The sequence below is a fragment of the Erythrolamprus reginae genome, chromosome 12 (assembly GCF_031021105.1).
Source record: "Erythrolamprus reginae isolate rEryReg1 chromosome 12, rEryReg1.hap1, whole genome shotgun sequence".
Classification (NCBI taxonomy): Eukaryota; Metazoa; Chordata; class Lepidosauria; order Squamata; family Dipsadidae; genus Erythrolamprus; species Erythrolamprus reginae.
Window position 1 is genome coordinate 23727132 of NC_091961.1, and position 20301 is coordinate 23747432.

Below are 20301 nucleotides of genomic sequence, written 5' to 3' on the forward strand. Positions count from 1 at the left end.
CTCTGAAATCAAACTGCCCACTTAGGAAGCAACACTGATGGACAATCAATTCCACATGCTGTTGTGCACATTCAACTTTGTACAGAACAAAGTATTCAATGAGAATATTTCATTCATTCAGATCTAGGATGTGTTATTTGAGTGTTCCCTTTGTTTTTATTTTTGTGTGCAGTGTATATACATGTTTGAAACCAGAGTCATTCATCCCTATTTGCATATAAGCCTGGTGTCCCCATTTGAATGGGGAGTTACAACAGACATCTCCCTCCCCCACTGAGTTTTGACACAATGCAGTCCACCTTGTCATTTATCCTATGGCTGTTGCATGAAATGTCATCAATAATCTTTGCCAGTTCCAGATTCCTCAAGATGTCTAGGACTATGGCATGCATAAGTGCACCAGTGTGCCTTCCATCCCCTGTCCAATTGTCTCTCCTTATCTCATTTATCTTTTCTTCCTTTCAAATATGCTCACCTTTACTTTTATATCTTTTCTTCTATTCTTTTCTTTACTTAGATTATTACATATCTTTCTCTTCAATGTGTATTATGTATTGGACAAAATAAATGAATGAATGAATGAATGAATGAATGAATGAATGAATGAATGAATGAATGAATGACTTCCAGAGTCAGTAGTTGGGGGAAACCAGGTTAGAACATTTCTCCAATAAGATCACTTAGGCATGTTATACCAAAATTACCCACCGTTTCAAAACAGTTGATAGCAATAGTAGTAGTTAAACTCATATTCTGCACTGTAATGCTTTAAGTGGTGGCTTACAATGTCAGCATATTGCCTCCAACAATCTGGGTCCTCAGTTTACCAACCTTGGAAGGATAGAAGTCTGAATCAATAGCAATAGCACTTAGACTTATATACCACTTCACAGTGCTTTACGGCCTTTTCTAAGTGGGCCGTAAGATACAGAGTCAGCATATTGCCCCCATAATTTAGGTCCTCATTTTACCGACCTCAGAAAGAGGAGAGGCTCAGTCAACCTTGAGCTGGTGGGAATCGAAGTCTTGTCAGTCAGCAGCAGAAATAGCCTACAATGCTGCATTCTAACCACTGTGCCACCACAGATCAAACTCCAGACTGTGGGCAGAGTTAGCCTGCAATATTGCATTCTAACCAACACAACACCAGGGTTGATTAAAGTCTCACGAGCAGAATGCATCCATGATCTGAAGAAGTTTTTTTAGCAGTACCAGGAATGGAACAGAAGCAAGCACAATGGCCCAAAGAGAGGGACTTTCGTTATCTTTTCGTCTACACTACCTCGGCTGGCACGCCCCATGCACATGTTATCCGGTGTTACGACTTCCTGTTTGATGGTGAAGTAGTCTGTCTGCAAGGAGTCCATCTGCACTGGGTCGCGAAGGATGACTGATGGGTACTCATTCTCATACTTGAGAGATAGGAGCTCCTCGGAGCTGATTGGATGGAGAGTCTGGTAGGACTCCGTGATGAAGCTGGGCTCAGAAAACTCTGATGGAGGCACACACTGAGCATGCTCAATGCCATAACCTACAAAGAGAAAAATGGCATGAAGTGGCAATCCAGGGTTTTAGGGACCTAGGTGGGCACCTCAGCAGAAAAAGACGCTGTCTAGGATTTCCCAAAGACCCTACAACATTCCCTCTCTGCTGGAACTGATGTTACAGGCAGATCTAATTGGGAAGAGATACACTAGGTCACACATACCAATAGTTGTTCTAAGTTAAGAGAACACACATTGTTAAAATTTGTTTAGAGCCTAATATTCTATACACATTAATTTACCTTCTTGTAGAAAAAAGGAAGGAAGGAGAGAGAGAGAAAGAGAAAGAGAAAGAAAGGAAAGAAGGAAGGAGGGAGGGAGAGGAAGGAGGGGAGGAAGGAAGGAAGGAGAGAGAGAGAAAGAGAGAGAGAAAGAAAGGAAAGAAGGAAGGAAGGAGGGAGGGAATGGAGGGAGGGAGAGAAAGAGAGAGAAAAAGAAAGGAAGGAAGGAAAGAGAGAAAGAGAGAGAAGAGGGAGGGAGGAAGGAAGGGAGGGAGGGAGAGAGAGAGAAAAAGGAAGGGAGGGAGGGAGAGAGAGAGAGAAAGAGAGAGGAAGGAAGGGAGGGAGGGAGAGAGAGAAAAAGGAAGGAAGGAGAGAGAGAAAGAGAAGGGAGGGAGGGAGGAAGAGAGAGAAAGAGAGAGGAAGGGAGAGAGAGAAAAAGGAAGGAAGGAGAGAGAGAAAGAGAAGGAAGGAAGGTAGGAAGGAAAGAATGGACTTACTAATGAAGTAGTCGGATGCATAGCGAGATTCCGGATAGGCAGTATTTATTCCATTTGTTGGGTATGGCTTTATCTCTTCTACAGCAAATAAATGAAAGGGAATGTCTCAATTATTCAACAACAATACAACTAACAACAATATATACAGATAGGTGAAGCTGAGAAACTGTGAATATTGCAAAGTTATCATGCAACATGATGATGAATTTGTTAAAATGGCCCCATGAATTAAAAAAAAACTATAGAAACACTTTGTTGAACATTGGAAGTGGTAATTAACAAAAATCCTGTTATGGAAATGCAACATGTGGGCCATAAAGGCATGAATCTCTGTGGAGTCCAGTGGTATGCATGGCTTTCCATGACATGAACATCTGTATTAAAATTTGTATATGATTTCCAAGACTTTTCCTATGTGAAATCTAGTGATTTAAATGTCTTGAAGGTACTGCAATGATAGCAAACTGTTGCAATCAATATACAGCTCAGTTCCCATCATCACCAACCATCGCCTGGTGCACCAGTTGCAGCCCTATCTGGACCGGGAGTCACTGCTCACAGTCACTCATGCCCTCATCACCTCGAGGCTCGACTACTGTAATGCTCTCTACATGGGGCTACCTTTGAAAAGTGTTCGGAAACTTCAGATCGTGCAGAATGCAGCTGCGAGAGCAGTCATGGGCTTTCCTAAATATGCCCATGTCACACCAACACTCCGCAGTCTGCATTGGTTGCTGATCAGTTTCCGGTCCCAATTCAAAGTGTTGGTTACGACCTATAAAGCCCTTCATGGCACCGGACCAGAATATCTCCAGGACCGTCTTCTGCCACACGAATCCCAGCGACCAGTTAGGTCTCACAGAGTTGGCCTTCTCCGGGTCCCATCAACTAAACAATGTTGTTTGGCGGGACCCAGGGGAAGAGCCTTCTCTATGGCGGCCCCGACCCTTTGGAACCAACTGCCCCCAGATATCAGAGTTGCCCCCACCCTCCTTGCCTTTCATAAGCTCCTTAAAACCGACCTCTGTCGTCAGGCATGGGGGAATTGAGACTTTTCCTTCCCCCTAGGCTTATAAAATTTATGCATGGTATGTCAGTATGTATGATTGGTTTCTTAAATTGGTTTTTTTTTAATTAACTTAAATATTAGATTTGTTTACATTGTATTATTATTGTTGTTAGCCGCCCCGAGTCTATGGAGAGGGGGGCATACAAATCTGATTAATAAAATAAGTAAGTAAGTAAGTAAGTAAGTAAGTAAGTAAGTAAGTAAGTAAGTAAGTAAGTAAGTAAACAAACAAATAAATAAAAAAAAAATATGCCAAGCTGGCTAATGGAAGTTAAACTCGAAAACTGTGCTCCCTAAGTTCCACTACACAAATGTTTTTAATACTGTTTCATGACTTACAGTTGTGTAATAGGATTTTCCCTTAATTTTTTTTTTTTAATCAGACTAGGAAAGCTGTTTGTGGCTGGCAGCTCCATCTCGTGAGTATGCCATTTGGCACGGACTCGTCATATTGCAAAATCGCTGAATATTTTTGCCTTGATTTCGTTGGTTTAATTTGACCATTGTTCAAAAAAATGTGAATAAGGGAAGCATCACGCTCCTACGCAGGAAATCATGTCATCGTTATTCAGTTGTTTGCTAACAAATTTCACAGAGGGGAAAAAAATGTAGATTTTATGAGCTCCCTTTCCATTCTCTCATCTAAATCATTTATGAAGTGTGCTGAGCCTATGACAGGACCTAGGGGTACCCCGGTGCTTCCTTCCTTTTGAGTAATTTGTTAGCAAAACAAACAGAGTAACAAAATTATGTTATTCATCGGGAGGATCTTGAGAAATTGGGGGAATCTAGAAAGCATCTCATGCAGGGATGGAATTCAATATTTTTCTCTACTGGTTCTTGGTGGGGCTGGCAGGGGAAGGATACTGCGAAATCCCCATTCCCTCCCCACTCCTGGGGGAAAGATATTGCAAAATCCCCATTCCCTCCCCACTCCTGGGGGAAAGATATTGCAAATTGTCCATTCCCACCCCACTCCAGGGGAAGGGTACTGCAAAATCTCCATCTACTCCCCACTCTAGGGGAAGCATACTGCAAAATCCCCATTCCCTCCCCACTCTAGGGGAAGCATACTGCAAAATCCCCATTCCCTCCCCACTCCCGATGGAAGGCTATTGCAAATTCTCCATATCCACCCCATTCAAGAGAAAGAATACTACAAATTCTTCATCTCCTCCCCACTCCAGGGGAAGGGTACTGCAAAATCCCCATTCCCTCCCCACTCCCGAGGGAAGGCTATTGCAAATTCTCCATTCCCACCCCATTCCAGAGGAAGAATACTACAAAATCTCCATCTACTCCCCACTCCAGGGGAAGGGTACTGCAAATTATCCATTCCCTCCCCACTCCAGGGTAAGGATATTGCAAAATCCCCACTCCCACCCCACTCCTGGGGAAGGATATTGCAAAATCCCCATTCCCTCTCCACTGCTGGGGGAAAGATATTGCAAAATCTCCATTCCCTCCCCACTCCTGGGGAAGGATATTGCAAAATCCCCACTCCCACCCCACTCCTGGGGAAGGATATTGCAAAATCCCCATTCCCTCTCCACTCCTGGGGAAGGATATTGCAAAATCCCAACTCCCACCCCACTCCTGGGGAAGGATATTGCAAAATCCCCATTCCCTCTCCACTCCTGGGGAAGGATATTGCAAAATCTCCATTCCCTCCCCACTCCTGGGGGAAAGATATTGCAAAATTCCCATTCCCTCTCCACTCCTGGGGGAAAGATATTGCAAAATCCCCACTCCCGCCCCACTCCTGGGGAAGGATATTGCAAAATCCCCACTCCCACCCCACTCCTGGGGAAGGATATTGCAAAATCTCCATTCCCTCCCCACTCCTGGGGAAGGATATTGCAAAATCCCCACTCCCACCCCACTCCTGGGGAAGGATATTGCAAAATCCCCACTCCCACCCCACTCCTGGGGAAGGATATTGCAAAATCTCCATTCCCTCCCCACTCCTGGGGAAGGATATTGCAAAATCCCCACTCCCACCCCACTCCTGGGGAAGGATATTGCAAAATCTCCATTCCCTCCCCACTCCTGGGGAAGGATATTGCAAAATCCCCACTCCCACCCCACTCCTGGGGAAGGATATTGCAAAATCCCCACTCCCACCCCACTCCTGGGGAAGGATATTGCAAAATCCCCACTCCCACCCCACTCCTGGGGAAGGATATTGCAAAATCTCCATTCCCTCCCCACTCCTGGGGGAAAGATATTGCAAAATTCCCATTCCCTCTCCACTCCTGAAGGAAGGATACTGCAAAATCCCCACTCCCACCCCACTCCTGAAGGAAGGATACTGCAAAATCTCCATTCCCTCCCCACTCCTGGGGAAGGATATTGCAAAATCCCCACTCCCACCCCACTCCTGAAGGAAGGATACTGCAAAATCCCCACTCCCACCCCACTCCTGGGGAAGGATATTGCAAAATCCCCACTCCCACCCCACTCCTGGGGAAGGATATTGCAAAATCTCCATTCCCTCCCCACTCCTGGGGAAGGATATTGCAAAATCCCCACTCCCACCCCACTCCTGAAGGAAGGATATTGCAAAATCTCCATTCCCTCCCCACTCCTGGGGAAGGATATTGCAAAATCCCCACTCCCACCCCACTCCTGGGGAAGGATATTGCAAAATCCCCACTCCCACCCCACTCCTGGGGAAGGATATTGCAAAATCCCCACTCCCACCCCACTCCTGGGGAAGGATATTGCAAAATCCCCATTCCCTCTCCACTCCTGAAGGAAGGATACTGCAAAATCCCCACTCCCACCCCACTCCTGAAGGAAGGATACTGCAAAATCCCCACTCCCACCCCACTCCTGAAGGAAGGATACTGCAAAATCTCCATTCCCTCCCCACTCCTGAAGGAAGGATACTGCAAAATCCCCATTCCCTCTCCACTCCTGAAGGAAGGATACTGCAAAATCTCCATTCCCTCCCCACTCCTGAAGGAAGGATACTGCAAAATCCCCACTCCCACCCCACTCCTGAAGGAAGGATACTGCAAAATCTCCATTCCCTCCCCACTCCTGGGGAAGGATATTGCAAAATCCCCACTCCCACCCCACTCCTGGGGAAGGATATTGCAAAATCCCCACTCCCACCCCACTCCTGGGGAAGGATATTGCAAAATCCCCACTCCCACCCCACTCCTGGGGAAGGATATTGCAAAATCCCCATTCCCTCTCCACTCCTGAAGGAAGGATACTGCAAAATCCCCACTCCCACCCCACTCCTGGGGAAGGATATTGCAAAATCCCCACTCCCACCCCACTCCTGGGGAAGGATATTGCAAAATCCCCATTCCCTCTCCACTCCTGGGGAAGGATACTGCAAAATCCCCACTCCCACCCCACTCCTGAAGGAAGGATACTGCAAAATCTCCATTCCCTCTCCACTCCTGGGGAAGGATATTGCAAAATCCCCACTCCCACCCCACTCCTGAAGGAAGGATACTGCAAAATCTCCATTCCCTCCCCACTCCTGGGGAAGGATATTGCAAAATCCCCACTCCCACCCCACTCCTGGGGAAGGATATTGCAAAATCCCCACTCCCACCCCACTCCTGGGGAAGGATATTGCAAAATCCCCACTCCCACCCCACTCCTGGGGAAGGATATTGCAAAATCTCCATTCCCTCTCCACTCCTGAAGGAAGGATACTGCAAAATCCCCACTCCCACCCCACTCCTGGGGAAGGATATTGCAAAATCCCCACTCCCACCCCACTCCTGGGGAAGGATATTGCAAAATCCCCACTCCCACCCCACTCCTGGGGAAGGATATTGCAAAATCCCCATTCCCTCTCCACTCCTGGGGAAGGATACTGCAAAATCCCCACTCCCACCCCACTCCTGAAGGAAGGATACTGCAAAATCTCCATTCCCTCTCCACTCCTGGGGAAGGATATTGCAAAATCCCCACTCCCACCCCACTCCTGGGGAAGGATATTGCAAAATCCCCACTCCCACCCCACTCCTGGGGAAGGATATTGCAAAATCCCCACTCCCACCCCACTCCTGGGGAAGGATATTGCAAAATCTCCATTCCCTCTCCACTCCTGAAGGAAGGATACTGCAAAATCCCCACTCCCACCCCACTCCTGGGGAAGGATACTGCAAAATCTCCATTCCCTCCCCACTCCTGGGGAAGGATATTGCAAATTATCCATTCCCTCTCCACTCCTGGGGAAGGAAACTACAGAATCTCCATTCCCTCCCAACTCCCATTCTTGTAAAGTATCTCTGGATGTTTTCTAATGTATTTATGTCCAAAATGCAATGTGGGTTCCAGACAGATGAACTGTATTCAAGGATTGGTCTGGCAAAAGTTTTGTATGCTCTGGTTAGTAGTGAAAGGCTGAATAGAACTGAAAGGTGGCTGAGGATGAGGAAGGGCTTCCTTTAACCTTAACACATTCATGAAAATTTACCCAACAGCCATGCTTTATACCTGGGGTCTCCAACCTTGGCAATTTTAAGCATGGCTGGCTGAGGAATTCTAGTATTTAAAGTCCACAAGTCTTAAAAGTTGCCAAGATTGGCACCTCTGCTTTAGACAATCTTCATTTCATTAGTTGTAAATAATAGCTATCAGATCCATTATGGCTTCTCCTTTCTAGTTTTACAACTAGAAATGAAACTGTTTCAGCCATTGTAAAAACTAGTCAAAACTAGCTGTTTTGAAGGTTCAAACATTAGGACACCAATGGTAGGCATGCTGGTGCACACCCCTTACTGACCTCTTAGGAATCGGGTGAGGTCAACAGTGGACAGTCTAAGGGTAAAGTTTGGGGGGTTAGGTGATGATACTACAGAGTCAGGTAGTGAGTTCCATGCATACAATAAACTGCTACTGAATGTAATAACATGTTTGCACCAATGATTTAACTTGCATTATTTCCCTAATGTCTTTATGCAAAGATCTGTTAGTTGCATAATGACACAGATAATATGTTGCCACAGTGATATATTTGTTTCTATTTCTCAGACTATGGGGAATAATCAATATGGTCTTCCTCCAAATAATCCATTAAAACAAAGTTTCGCTGCGTATGTTTCCAGGTCCTTGTTTAGCAAAGATTCCTTGTTTTGTTTTTTTTATTGTTATTATTTTTAAACTTTTATTGATAAAAGAGGTTGTTCACACATCTGTTTTTACAGATCAGATTCTGTGTCTTTTACACATTGAAATTGCATATCCTAACCAGAGTCCTTATTTTCTAGAACTCAACCTTAATCAACTTTTGCCAGTATCTCCAGCTTAACCCTGCTGTGCTGTTCAGAAAAACTCCCTAATGTAATGTTCCCGGGTCTATTTGACCTGGACCACAAATTGATCATTTTAGGTATTTATATTTGGTCTTTTTGAAAACTTTTTTCACTTGGAAAGTAGTCTGAACATTTCTGCACACAATGATATGAAAATTGAACTGAAAAAATATATGCATATTGCTTTATTTTGATTATAAAAGGCAGACCCCCCTTGAAAGCAGCCAAGGGGGTGTGTGCTTATTTCTGATTTTAAAAAAACCAATAAGAATCATTTCTTTCAGTTCATTTATATTTTTCTTATATTCAGAAATGTCCAAACTACCAATCCCACACCAACTTTAGTAAAATTGAACACATTTTGCAAGCTAAACTATCTATAAATTGAAAAAAAATGTCACAAAAATGGGGGGGTCTGCCTTTTATAATCAAAATAAAGCAATATGCATATTTTTTTTTCAGTTCAATTTTCATATCATCGTGTGCAGAAATGTTCAGACTACTTTCCAAGTGAAAAAAGATTTCAAATTGACTAAACATAAGCACTTCAAATGAAGAGTTTTCGGTCCGGGTCAGGGTGACCCGGGAACACTACAAGTGTGACTTTTTTTTCAGCAAGAAAGAAAGCCCCCACCCCACCCCCAAAAAAATTCTCATAGAGAGAACCCCTGAAATGATGAAAAGTCATGAAATTTCAAGTTTCAGATATGCAGGGAAATTTTTTTACAGGGTCTCAAACTTTGATTTCGGGTCTCACTGACCCGAACAGCACAGCAGGGTTAAAAAAATCAAATCAAAACACTGGCTAATTTGGGTGTTGTTTTCATGCCCATCAATCTCATCAGCTAAAGTTGTTCCCTAGAATATTGTTCAATCCTAAGGAAACCCTCACTTACTCCCATGCAGGTAAACAATAAAAATGAGTATCAAAGTGGCAATATGCATTGCTGCTTTGCTCTGCATTGAGCAATAGCACTTAGTTTTATATACTACTTCCCAGTGCTTTACAGCCCTCTCTAAGTGGTTTACAGAGTCAGTCTATTGCCCCCAACAATTTGGCTCCTCATTTTACTGACTGAAGAGGTTGACATACTATTTTGGGACATCAGCTAATGTATTCCAGTGGAATTCATTACCGGAGTCCATAGTGTCATCCCCAAACCCCCAACACTTTACCCTTAGATTATCTACAGTTGACCTATCCAGATTTATTTATTTATTTATTTGTTTGTTTGGTTTTTTTTGTTTTTTTTTTTTGTTTGTTTATTTATTTGATTTGATTTGATTTGTATGCCGCCCCTCTCCGTAGACTCGGGGCGGCTCACAACACAATAAAACAGTTCATGACAAATCTAATAAATATAATTTAAAATATTTAAAAAAAACCATTACTAAGCAAACATACATACAAACATACCATGCATAAATTGTATATGCCCGGGGGAGATGTTTCAGTTCCCCCATGCCTGACGACAAAGGTGGGTTTTAAGGAGCTTACGAAAGGCAAGGAGAGTAGGGGCAGTTCTAATCTCTGGGGGCAGCTGGTTCCAGAGAGTCGGGGCCGCCACAGAGAAGGCTCTTCCCCGACATTGTTTAATTGACGGGACCCGGAGAAGGCCCACTTTGTGGGACCTAATCGGTCGCTGGGATTCGTGCGGCAGATTCCTAAGAGGTCAGTAAGGGGCGAGTACAAGTGCACTAGAGTGCCTTCCGTCCCCTGTCCTATTGCTCTCCTATATCTCCTATACCTTTCTTCTATTCCTATATCTCTTCTTCTATTCTTTCATTGATATGTTCTATTACTATAACTTCTTTTCTGTTATTTCTTAGATATATTTTACTATGAGTATCTCCTCTATAACCTTCATCATGTATTTTACTATGTGTTTATAGATATATACCCACTAAAACCCTCATTGTGTATTGGACAAAATAAATAAATAAATAAATAAATAAATAAAATAAAATAAAATTTAGTAATCTCCACATTCGTGGATACTGAAAGAGTTTTAATCTAAGGATTTTTTCCCATTCACCAGAAGTTACCTGGGATTTTGGTAAACCAAGTTATTAAACCCTAGATTCCTGGTATATCATTTGCCTTAGGTATGCCATGATGATGCCAGGGTACAAAACATTTCAAAATATTTCTATAAACTGTTGTGGTTAGCTCTGGCCCAGCTCCTGCCCCAAGGACTGTGGATGTGTGGGAGACATCCACATGCTGCAGGCCTGTTTTGCCCCTGGTGGAATCTGATGATGAAGGCTCCTCTGACCAAGAAGACATGAGTGACAGCGAGGAGGAGAGTGTGGCAGACAACTCAGAAGGAGATCAATTATCTAGCTCCTCCTTGGATTCAGAACAAGAGTTAATGATACAGCCACGCATGCGGAGAGCAATGCATAGGCAACAACAACTGAGAGATTATTATCAAAGAAAATGAGGCCACCTGTGGTTGGGTGGGGCTGTGGTAATTAGTGAGGCTGCTATAAAAAACAGCCTGTGGGTTTGGCCATTGTGGAGGATTATCTGATCATTGTGTTTTGTGACTGCTTTACTGACTTTGACTTTTTGTGTGCTGATTTTTCCCTGCTTTGAAACTAAACCAGAGCAAAGTGTGTTTCACTTTGTGAAAGAAGAAGGACTGTGAATTGCCTCACAGCTGCAAGCTAAGTATCTCAGAACTGATAAGGGACTTGTACTAATTACCAGTTTGTTTGGAGACGAGTGCTCTTTGCTATACCAAAAGAGGGCTTGGTTTAAGTGAATTTTCATTATAAAGAACATTGTTTTGAATTTTCAAACGTGTGTGTGTCTGAAATTTGTACCTGTGAATTTTTGGGAGCCCGACAGAACATAAATATTAAATTTTTATGCTCTGCGTGTAGCTTGTTTGGTTGCTCAACTCTCACACTTAAACTTGTTGGAAATGAAAAAGGAGAAGAAAAGAGCTGCAGCCAATAAGAGAAATGAGAGGCTGCCCATCCAAACTGGTGGCATGTTTATCTTTAGAAAGCCACGGAAGTTGGCAACATCCCTTACCTTTTGAGTGGACTTCATGGAACAGACAAAACTGTTCCAGCCCACTCTTGCCTCCCAAAATGGAATAACAAACACCTGCCTCTACCTATTACAGAAACCTCCTAAATGGTTTGCAAACATCTTTGTGGGGGCCCTTTATTTACAATTGGTTTTACCTTATTACTTAAGACTGAATGCCACTCTGTTACTTATTAAAGCTTATCCAGGGTAGTCCAGGAATAGCTGATGCTTTCTCATTATTTTTTGGAAAAGGTAGTGTCGGAAACAAAGCTTTGCCCTTATAAACTGTGTGTAGCCTGGAAGTGAACTTGGTACCTTAGCATCTTTTTGCCACAGACTCCAAGGAGAATAAGTTATGATTTGGCAAAGAACTGAATATCTGGTGAACTATATACAGACTGGAAAATCCCACCCGTTAAAGCATGGCTTCTTCTCTGTGGCTGTAGTGTTGTTCAATTGTTTGTGTAGAACTTCTCTTCTTAAATGCATCAGCACCAGAGGTGGATTTCAGCAGGTTCTGACCAGTTCTGGAGAACCGGTAGTGGAAAATAATATTTCAGAGAACCGGTAAATATCACCTCTGATTGGCCCCATCCCCATCTATTCTCTGCCTCCCAAGTCCCGGCTGATTGGGAAGAGTTCTGCCGGGCTCTATGGTATGAGTCTCCCAAAAATTCAAGGGTACAAATTTCAGGCTCACACACAGTTAGTTGAAAGTTCGACAACAATGTTCTTTATCACAAAAGTTCTAAAGAAACAAAGCACCCTTTTTGTATTGCAAAGAGCACTCGTCCCAAAACAACCTGGTAGTCTGTACAATCCCCTTAATCAGTCCTTAAGTACTTAGCTAGCAGCTGTGAAGGAACGTCACAGCCCTCCTTCTTCCACGAAGTGAAACACACACACTTTGCTCTGCTTTGGTTTCAAAGTCGTGAAAAATCAACAAAGTCCGGAAACAGCAAGGCACGGTCCTGAAGAACAACAATCAGATAATCTTCCACAACGGCCAAGCCAGCACGCTGCTATTTATATCAGCAGCTCTAATTACTGGAGCCCCACCCAAACACAGGTGGCCTCTCTTATCTCCTGTAATATTTCTTCAATTGGTCTCTTCTATGCATAATTCTGCGCATGCATGGGTCTAACACTTCCTCATCCAAATGGACTGAAGATAATGGAGATTGGCTTCCTGGGCTATGTGCCAAGCCCCCCTCTTCCAAGTCATTCCCACCTTCTTCTTCATCTGAGGAAACTGCACTACCTGACTCTGTCGGCAATAAAACAGGCCTACGACATGTTGATGTTTCCCCTGCATCCACCTCCACATTCCTTGGGGCAGGAACTGGGCCAGAGCCAACCACAACAGGAAGAAATGGGGATTTTGCAGTATCCTTCCCTGCCATGCCCACCAAGCCACACCCACCAATAATGCCCACCAAGCCATGCCACGTCCACCAAGCCATGCCCACAGAACTGGTAATTTTAAAAAAAATTGAAAGACTTTGTGCAGGAATAGTCAGCTACAGGTGGGAGAAAGGTATAATTTTGTAACAGCATTTGGGTTTAGAACGGGGTGTCAAACTTAAGGTCCGCAGGCTGGATAAGGTGCTTAGATCTGGTCCATAGAGCCGGCCTGGAAACAGCAAAGGACAGGCCCGTGGTGCCTCTGCCGGTGAAAATGGAGTTCAAGAAGGCCTTCCCCAGGCTCTGTTTTTGCTGGCAGAACCACCGCGGGCCTGTCAATTGCTGTTTCAAAGCCAATTTTGGTGTCTTTTTGCTTCTGTGCATGCACAGAAGCAAAGAAATTGCCCAAAATATGTGAAATCTCACACGCAAGAGCATTCTCGCATGAGATTTTGCTTGCTGTGCACGTGCAGAAACTGAATCTCATGCCGAGAGGTGTGTGTGTGTCCGCGACAGTCCAGAAAGGTGTACCAGCGGTAGCAGCCGGTAAGTGGGACCCCCCCCCTGGTCTCAGGAAAGTCCTGCCTAAGCAGTTGGCCAGGACAGCTGCCCCCGACACAAGTCCCATGTCATGCCACCGGTCATGCTCACACTGGTCATGCCCATCCCTGACCATGCCAAACCTGATCACAGCCATGCTGGGCCACATACCCTAGCCTAGCCCCTCAAGATCAAACACAACCCTGATGTGGCCCTCAATGAAATCAAGTTTATCACCCCTGGTCTAGAATATGTAGGCTAAGCCAGCAACCTGGTAAGCCCCCTGTGGGACTGTGCACTCTTGTAGAGCTGAACTTTACGTGAAGACCTCCTTTTGAAGGAGCTGAGGAATCCCTCCCATGAAGAGATTCTAGGGGCGGAGCCTTGACATCACCGGCAGGTTGCTGAGGACGCCAAGGTGATCACTTCCTGGATTCCATAGAATCCAGGAAGTGATCACCTTGGCGTCCTCAGCAACCTTCTGGTGACGTCAAAGCTCCAAACGCCGAATGCGACCCCGAACTTTGCCCGAAGTTTCAAAAAATTTCGGGTTCGGGTTCGGCATACCGAACACCCCAAAATTCAGTATGGACCCCAATTGTGCGGGTTCGGTTCGCCCATCACTATTTATGAGCCTTTCGCTGTATCCGAACTCTGCCAAAATATTCAATACAACTATACTTGTATCTCTGAGGAACAACTAAACACAATACATTAAACACATATAGTTGCCTTCATTCATACAATAAATTAAAGTGATGCAGAACCAGGAACATTGGTTTTTGCAGTGGGATATTCATGGAATCCCATGAACTTGTGTAGTCTTCCAACACAGCCCTGATCAAAGCAACCCAACTCTTTATTGGTGGCCATCGTAATATTACCTTTTTGCAACATCTCCAGATGTTCCCAAAGAATGTCTCCTACAAAGTCTGGTGCTAATTCAAGGAAGCAGTCCTTCCCTAAAGCACACAGGGCAGCTCCATTCATGCAGAACTTCTGAAAGTCCACATCCTTCAAACTGAACTCATTCATAGCCCACATAATCCAGTCCCGTACATGAGTTTCTGTCCATTGGTGAGGATCTGCATGAGAAAAACCACAAAAAAGAGTTACCAGGTGTGGCGTTGCGTACGTGGGGTTACGGCATTCTACTGGGGAAGGCTGCAAGACCTCTACTAGCCTGAATTATTGGACCTTGTATTTCTCTCAGTGAAAAATCATACCGTACTCTCTTCCCTATTGATAATCTAGTTAAGTTGAGTTTAGTTTACTTTATTGTCACTGCATCTCATTCAATAAAATTAAATGCCATTTTCAGTGTATATTATAACTATAAAAATAAAACACAAACACACATCCTTCACATTCTATAAAATTGAACTGAAAACCCGATGTTGCATTAATTAATTAATTTATTTATTTATTTATTAGATTTGTATACCCCCCTCTCCGTAGACTATTATTATTATTATTATTATTATTATTATTATTATTATTATTATTAATTGGATTTGTATGCCGCCCCTCTCCGCAGACTCGGGGCGGCTAACAACAATGATAAAAAACAGCATGTAACAATCCAATTAATAAAACAACTAAAAACCCTTATTAAAAAACAAAACACACACACAAACATACCATGCATAACTTGTAATGACCTAGGGGGAAGGAATATCTTAACTCCCCCATGCCTGGCGATAAAGGTGGGTCTTGAGTAATTTGCGAGAGACAAGGAGTGTGGGGGCCGTTCTAATCTCTGGGGGGAGTTGATTCCAGAGGGCCAGAGCCACCACAGAGAAGGCTCTTCCCCTGGGGCCCACCAAACGACATTGTTTGGTCGACGGGACCCGGAGAAGGCCAACTCTGTGGGACTTTATCGGCTGCTGGGATTCGTGCGGTAGAAGGCGGTTCCAATTCGCTGGCTGGGGAATTCTGGGAATTGAAGTCCAAATATCTTCAAGTTGCCAAGGTTGGGAAACACTGCTCTAGACTACATTCCACAAACCTATTCAACTTGCACCTGTTTTGAAACCGCACAATCTTGTAGCACATTGACACAAATCAGCACTTGTCGTGACCTACCTTTGGGTATTCCCAGTCGTTGCTGCTCTTTTGTGAAACCACTGAATGTGGCTTTTAATGCTTGAGACATCATTTCTTTGCTGCTTGGAGTTAACAAAGGCACATCTGCACATTCCATATCTAGAAGACAACGATGAGAAACAGGAACATCAGTGGATACCAATAATACTGTTTTTGGTGGGATATTTAGGAGCAAATGCAATGGTAAACTAGAAGCCAAGCTATTGGAGAACGAGCAACAGATTCCAAACACTGTTTAAAAAAATGTCATTGAGATATTTAGAGGATTTTATTAGCAAAGCTCTGGAGAAATAAACACACCGCTGAGCCAACTCATCTTCTGCTCAGAGATAACGCTAAGGGAAAGTGTCCTGCATACTCTCCCCCAACTTTTAAGCAGCTTGTTGTGTTTTAATGATGGGCTTAGCATGCTTGGTGGGTAAGAAAAGACCACCCAGCAACAGTTCAATCACCTTTGCAGCCTGGTCAGAGGGCAGCTGGGTTGCTTGCTGGCTATGGGAGAGTGATTCAGGCACAGCTTTGAGTTGTGGGAGAAGCCGGTCCTGACACTTGTTTTGCTCTTAGCCAACTTCAAATACAAAAAGCAGCACATCTGCACAGCAGACCTTGAGAAACACACCAGGAGCAGGCCTGCAGGGCCATGTGCTTCGCATTCCCTTAAACCAAGGCCCGTTCAGTTACTCATCACAAAGCATCACACGGAGAGGAGCACTAGACAAACAATATCCAAATGGCACAGATGAACTGGTGTGGGTTTAACATGAGATATGCAAGCTGTGGTTCATGCATACTACCAAACTGTAAGCCATAGTTTGCAAACCACCAATGGTTGGCTTTGCACACAACGGTCTGCTTTATACACTACGCTAAGCCGTGATATCTAATTTGTTCCATACTGAAAAATTTGCTTGCTGCACACAGTTACAGTATAAGTTCCTCACTGGCTGGAAGCGAAGTTATGGCTTAAGTGTGGATTTGTGAATAAACCAAAATTGACTGGGTTACATAAATCTAAACCATCCAAGCCACATTTTGGCTCAGTGTAATATTTGGACCAGGGATAAACACATATGTTATGATACTAATAAGGACTTTGGATATCTGTTGTGGTTAGCTCCGGCCCAGCTCCTGCCCCAAGGAATGTGCAGGTGGATGTGGGGGAAACATCCACATGCCACAGGCCTGTTTTGCTCCCGATGGAATCTGCCGATGAAGCCTCCTCTGACCAAGGAAGCGTGAGTGACAGGGAAGAGGGAAGTTTGGCAGACAGCCCAGGAGGAGATCAATCATCTGTATCATCCCTGGATTCGGAACAAGAATTAATGACACATCCACGCATGCGTAGAGTGATGCCTAGGAGACAACAACTGAAGGATTATTACAAGAGAAAATGAGACCACCTGTGGTTGGGTGGCGCTGCTGTAATTAGTGCTACAGATAAAAGTACAGCTTGGTGTTTTAGCCTCATGGCAGTTTATCTGATTCATTGTTTCGTCAAGATCGTGGTTTTTGTGCTGTTCAAGATTGTATGTGGACTCTCTGGACTTTAGAATTAGACTCAATTTCCCAGTTATTGGATGAGCAATTGGATTGCCTTTAACCTGTGCCTTGTGTTTACCAGAAAATCCCTTTGACATTTAAAAAGGGAGCAGTTTCTATTTTTCTGTTTATAAAAACTTTTGGGTTTTCCTTTTATCCTGTGGTGTGTGTCTTCCTGGACTAATTACCCTGTAATTATGGGTGGTTGAAACACACCAGCAGAACAGATATCTATGCTGTAAGTTCAATACAAAATTTCAGTCTTCCTAATTATTCCTATCTCTTTCCTTGATATCTGTTATACAGTCTCTGGTTCAGTGTGATGTGTCTCGTATTTTTTTTTTAAAGGCTATATATTTTCCTAAAATAATTTTGTGAAATATTTATAAACATTTTGTCTCAAGTTGTCATTGCTAAGTATTTCTCTTTACTTGCAGGGTAATTAAGCTCTTCCCAAATGTTTTCTCCAAGCTTATTTCATCTCAAGTGCTAGGAAGCATTTTTTTTTTACATTTCCTTTGTCCAACTAGCATCTATTAAAAGAAATAAAGCTATTCTTGCCAAATGCTTAATTTCTAAAAATGAGATCTACCTTTTTGAACGTCAAGCAAGCAAGTAGTACAGTGGTACCTCTACTTACGAACTTAATTCATTCCATGACCAGGTTCTTAAGTAGAAAAGTTTGTAGAAAAGTTTAAGTAGAAAAGTAGAAGGCATTTTTCCCATAGGAATCAATGTTAAAGCAAATAATGTGTGCGATTGGGGAAAGCACAGAGAGGGTGGAAGCCCTGTTTCCTCCCAGGAGATTCCTAGAGAGGCCCCATGGAGGCTTCTCCCTGCCTTTTCCGGTGACAGTTTCAAAGGCTCGGGTTTGTAAGTGGAAAATGGTTCTTAAGAAGAGGCCAAAAAATCTTGAACACCCGGTTCTTATCTGTTCTGTCTGGGTTCCCCCAGACATCAACACCAACTAAAAAGAGTATCCAGACACGCTGGTAAAAAGCAAAGTCATTTTATATCTTTGAAAACAAACACAGATAACAAAAACTGTTCTTACAAACTGGAATGCTATGAAGCTTCACAGAAAAGTCACGATGGCCAGACAATACAACAGGCTTCTTGCTGGCACACACACCACTGTAGATAATAAAACCCACGCCTCTCCCAAGTTTTCAGCCTTCGAGGCCACAAGCCAGAATCAGAGACGCCGAGGATCGAAACAAGGTCACAGGACTCCCAAAAGATAACTCTCCACAATACAGGAAGGGCAGGCCTGCCTTTTCAACCTTTCTGAGGAGAACCACACCCAAACCCAGCTGTTGCCTATTAGGGATGGAAATATCTGGCTAATTGTCCCCTTCGTTGTGCTGCCCTTCTCTGCCTCATATCTATGATGGCTTGTGCGTTCTCATCTAATGACTCCAGGCTACTCGCGGGGGAGAGCTCCTCCCCGGGGGTCTCAGGCTGTTCTCCCTCCTCCTCGTCCTGACATTCCTCTTCCCCGTCTGCCAGGTCCTCCTCCTCCTCCTGTTCCTCGTCCTCCCCCTTTGAGCATGGAGCCGGCAGAGTTCCAGCCGTTCCCTGAGGAGCCTCAGACTGAATCACAACATTATCTAGAAAAGTTCATAAGTAGAGGCGTTCTTAGGTAGAGGTACCACTGTAAAGTTCATTTAAAATGATACTTGTTTTGTTCAGGATGACAAGAGTTTGCAGCATCTAGTCCTCCTGATCCAAGTTCAGTAACACATGAATTGTTCTCTCTTTAGCAAGATTCCAGCACCAGGTCTCTCTGAACAGATACTACTCCTCCAACCTAGATTGCTGTCCAAACAGCTCAAATTTCACTCATGATCAACAAAACAGAGCGAGCAGCATAATGATATTTTGCACTGGGGAGAACCAGCACAAATAACTGCACAGATTTTGACTTCAGAGGAGAAAAGTAGGGCTTACTTAGCTGAAGAAACACAACTAACTAGCTCTAGGCCACATTTAACAGAATTACCAGAGTGTAGTATATGTTTAGTAAAGTCTGATAGTATAATAAGAGACATCTAAGGAGACCGTAAACAATTATCATAATCACATAGTAATCTCATTACATGAAATCATGACTTGATTCATCTTGTTTTGCATAAAATAAAAATAGTTGGATTCACACAATGTGTAATATACTAGGGCATAAATGTATATACCAACTAGTGTCCTAAGGTTATAGTTTATTCACCTATGTTAATAAGTAAATCAGATTGTGCTGTTAAAGCCATGATGATTAGAATCACACGATATATTAAACCCAAACCAAATAAACCTTACAATTTAGTACAAGGTATGAGTATATTCAATATACCGGCGATATCTGTTATGACCTTATGACTTCTGTTTTCTAAAACAGACAAAGGTCCCAAAGATTTCTTTTCTCAAACAAAACATTGCTTTTCCTTTTTTTACCAACTTAATATTCTTGTGTGTAAAAATTCCATTGTGAAATAGGTATTTTTATGTACCTAGAATAGGTACCTGGAATATATAGCAGTAATAAAATATCCTGTTGAGTCTGCCTATGTAAACTCAATAGGGCTATTTTATTACTGCTATAAATTCTACAAATTACAAGCAAATTAAAATTCAACAGAAACAAAGGCAACTTTAAAATGAGGACCCTGCTATTCTCCATGTTGTGCTTTGGAAGGTTCAATGCTCTCTCAATGATAATTTCCAACATCATTTATGACTGAGCATTCCTCATATCTGTTTCATTTTGACTACCATTGCTAAGTTGCTGTTCAGTTACGAAGAATCCTGTTTCCATCACCACTGCTTTACAACAATATTAGAACCCAAATCATGCCAATTTAAGCAACGTTAAAACCCAAATCCTAGTTCTAATTATTCCTCATGAAAAAAATCTATTGTGCCTTTGTTAGTCTGCAGTACCTTACACAGTAGCCAGTCCAAAATTGATGTCCAGTTGAGTCTGGTCACAACATGAGTTGACTGACCTGGGCATCTCTTTTGCTTCCCTTCCTGTCTGAAGATCTGATGGATAACCACTA

The 20301-nt window shown here is 43.3% G+C and overlaps 1 protein-coding gene across 2 annotated transcripts in view; it reads right to left on the bottom strand.

Annotated features, from left to right (window-relative positions):
- Positions 1-20301, bottom strand: part of ETS1 (ETS proto-oncogene 1, transcription factor) — a 185681-nt gene that overhangs the window by 39428 nt on the left and 125952 nt on the right. For both annotated transcript variants that reach the window (XM_070765928.1, XM_070765929.1), the window contains 4 exons: positions 15689-15808; positions 14488-14688; positions 2263-2340; positions 1283-1531 (listed from right to left, as the gene is read on the bottom strand). In XM_070765928.1, the coding sequence (XP_070622029.1) occupies positions 1283-1531; positions 2263-2340; positions 14488-14688; positions 15689-15808 (648 nt within the window). The remainder of the gene's footprint in view (positions 1-1282; positions 1532-2262; positions 2341-14487; positions 14689-15688; positions 15809-20301) is intronic.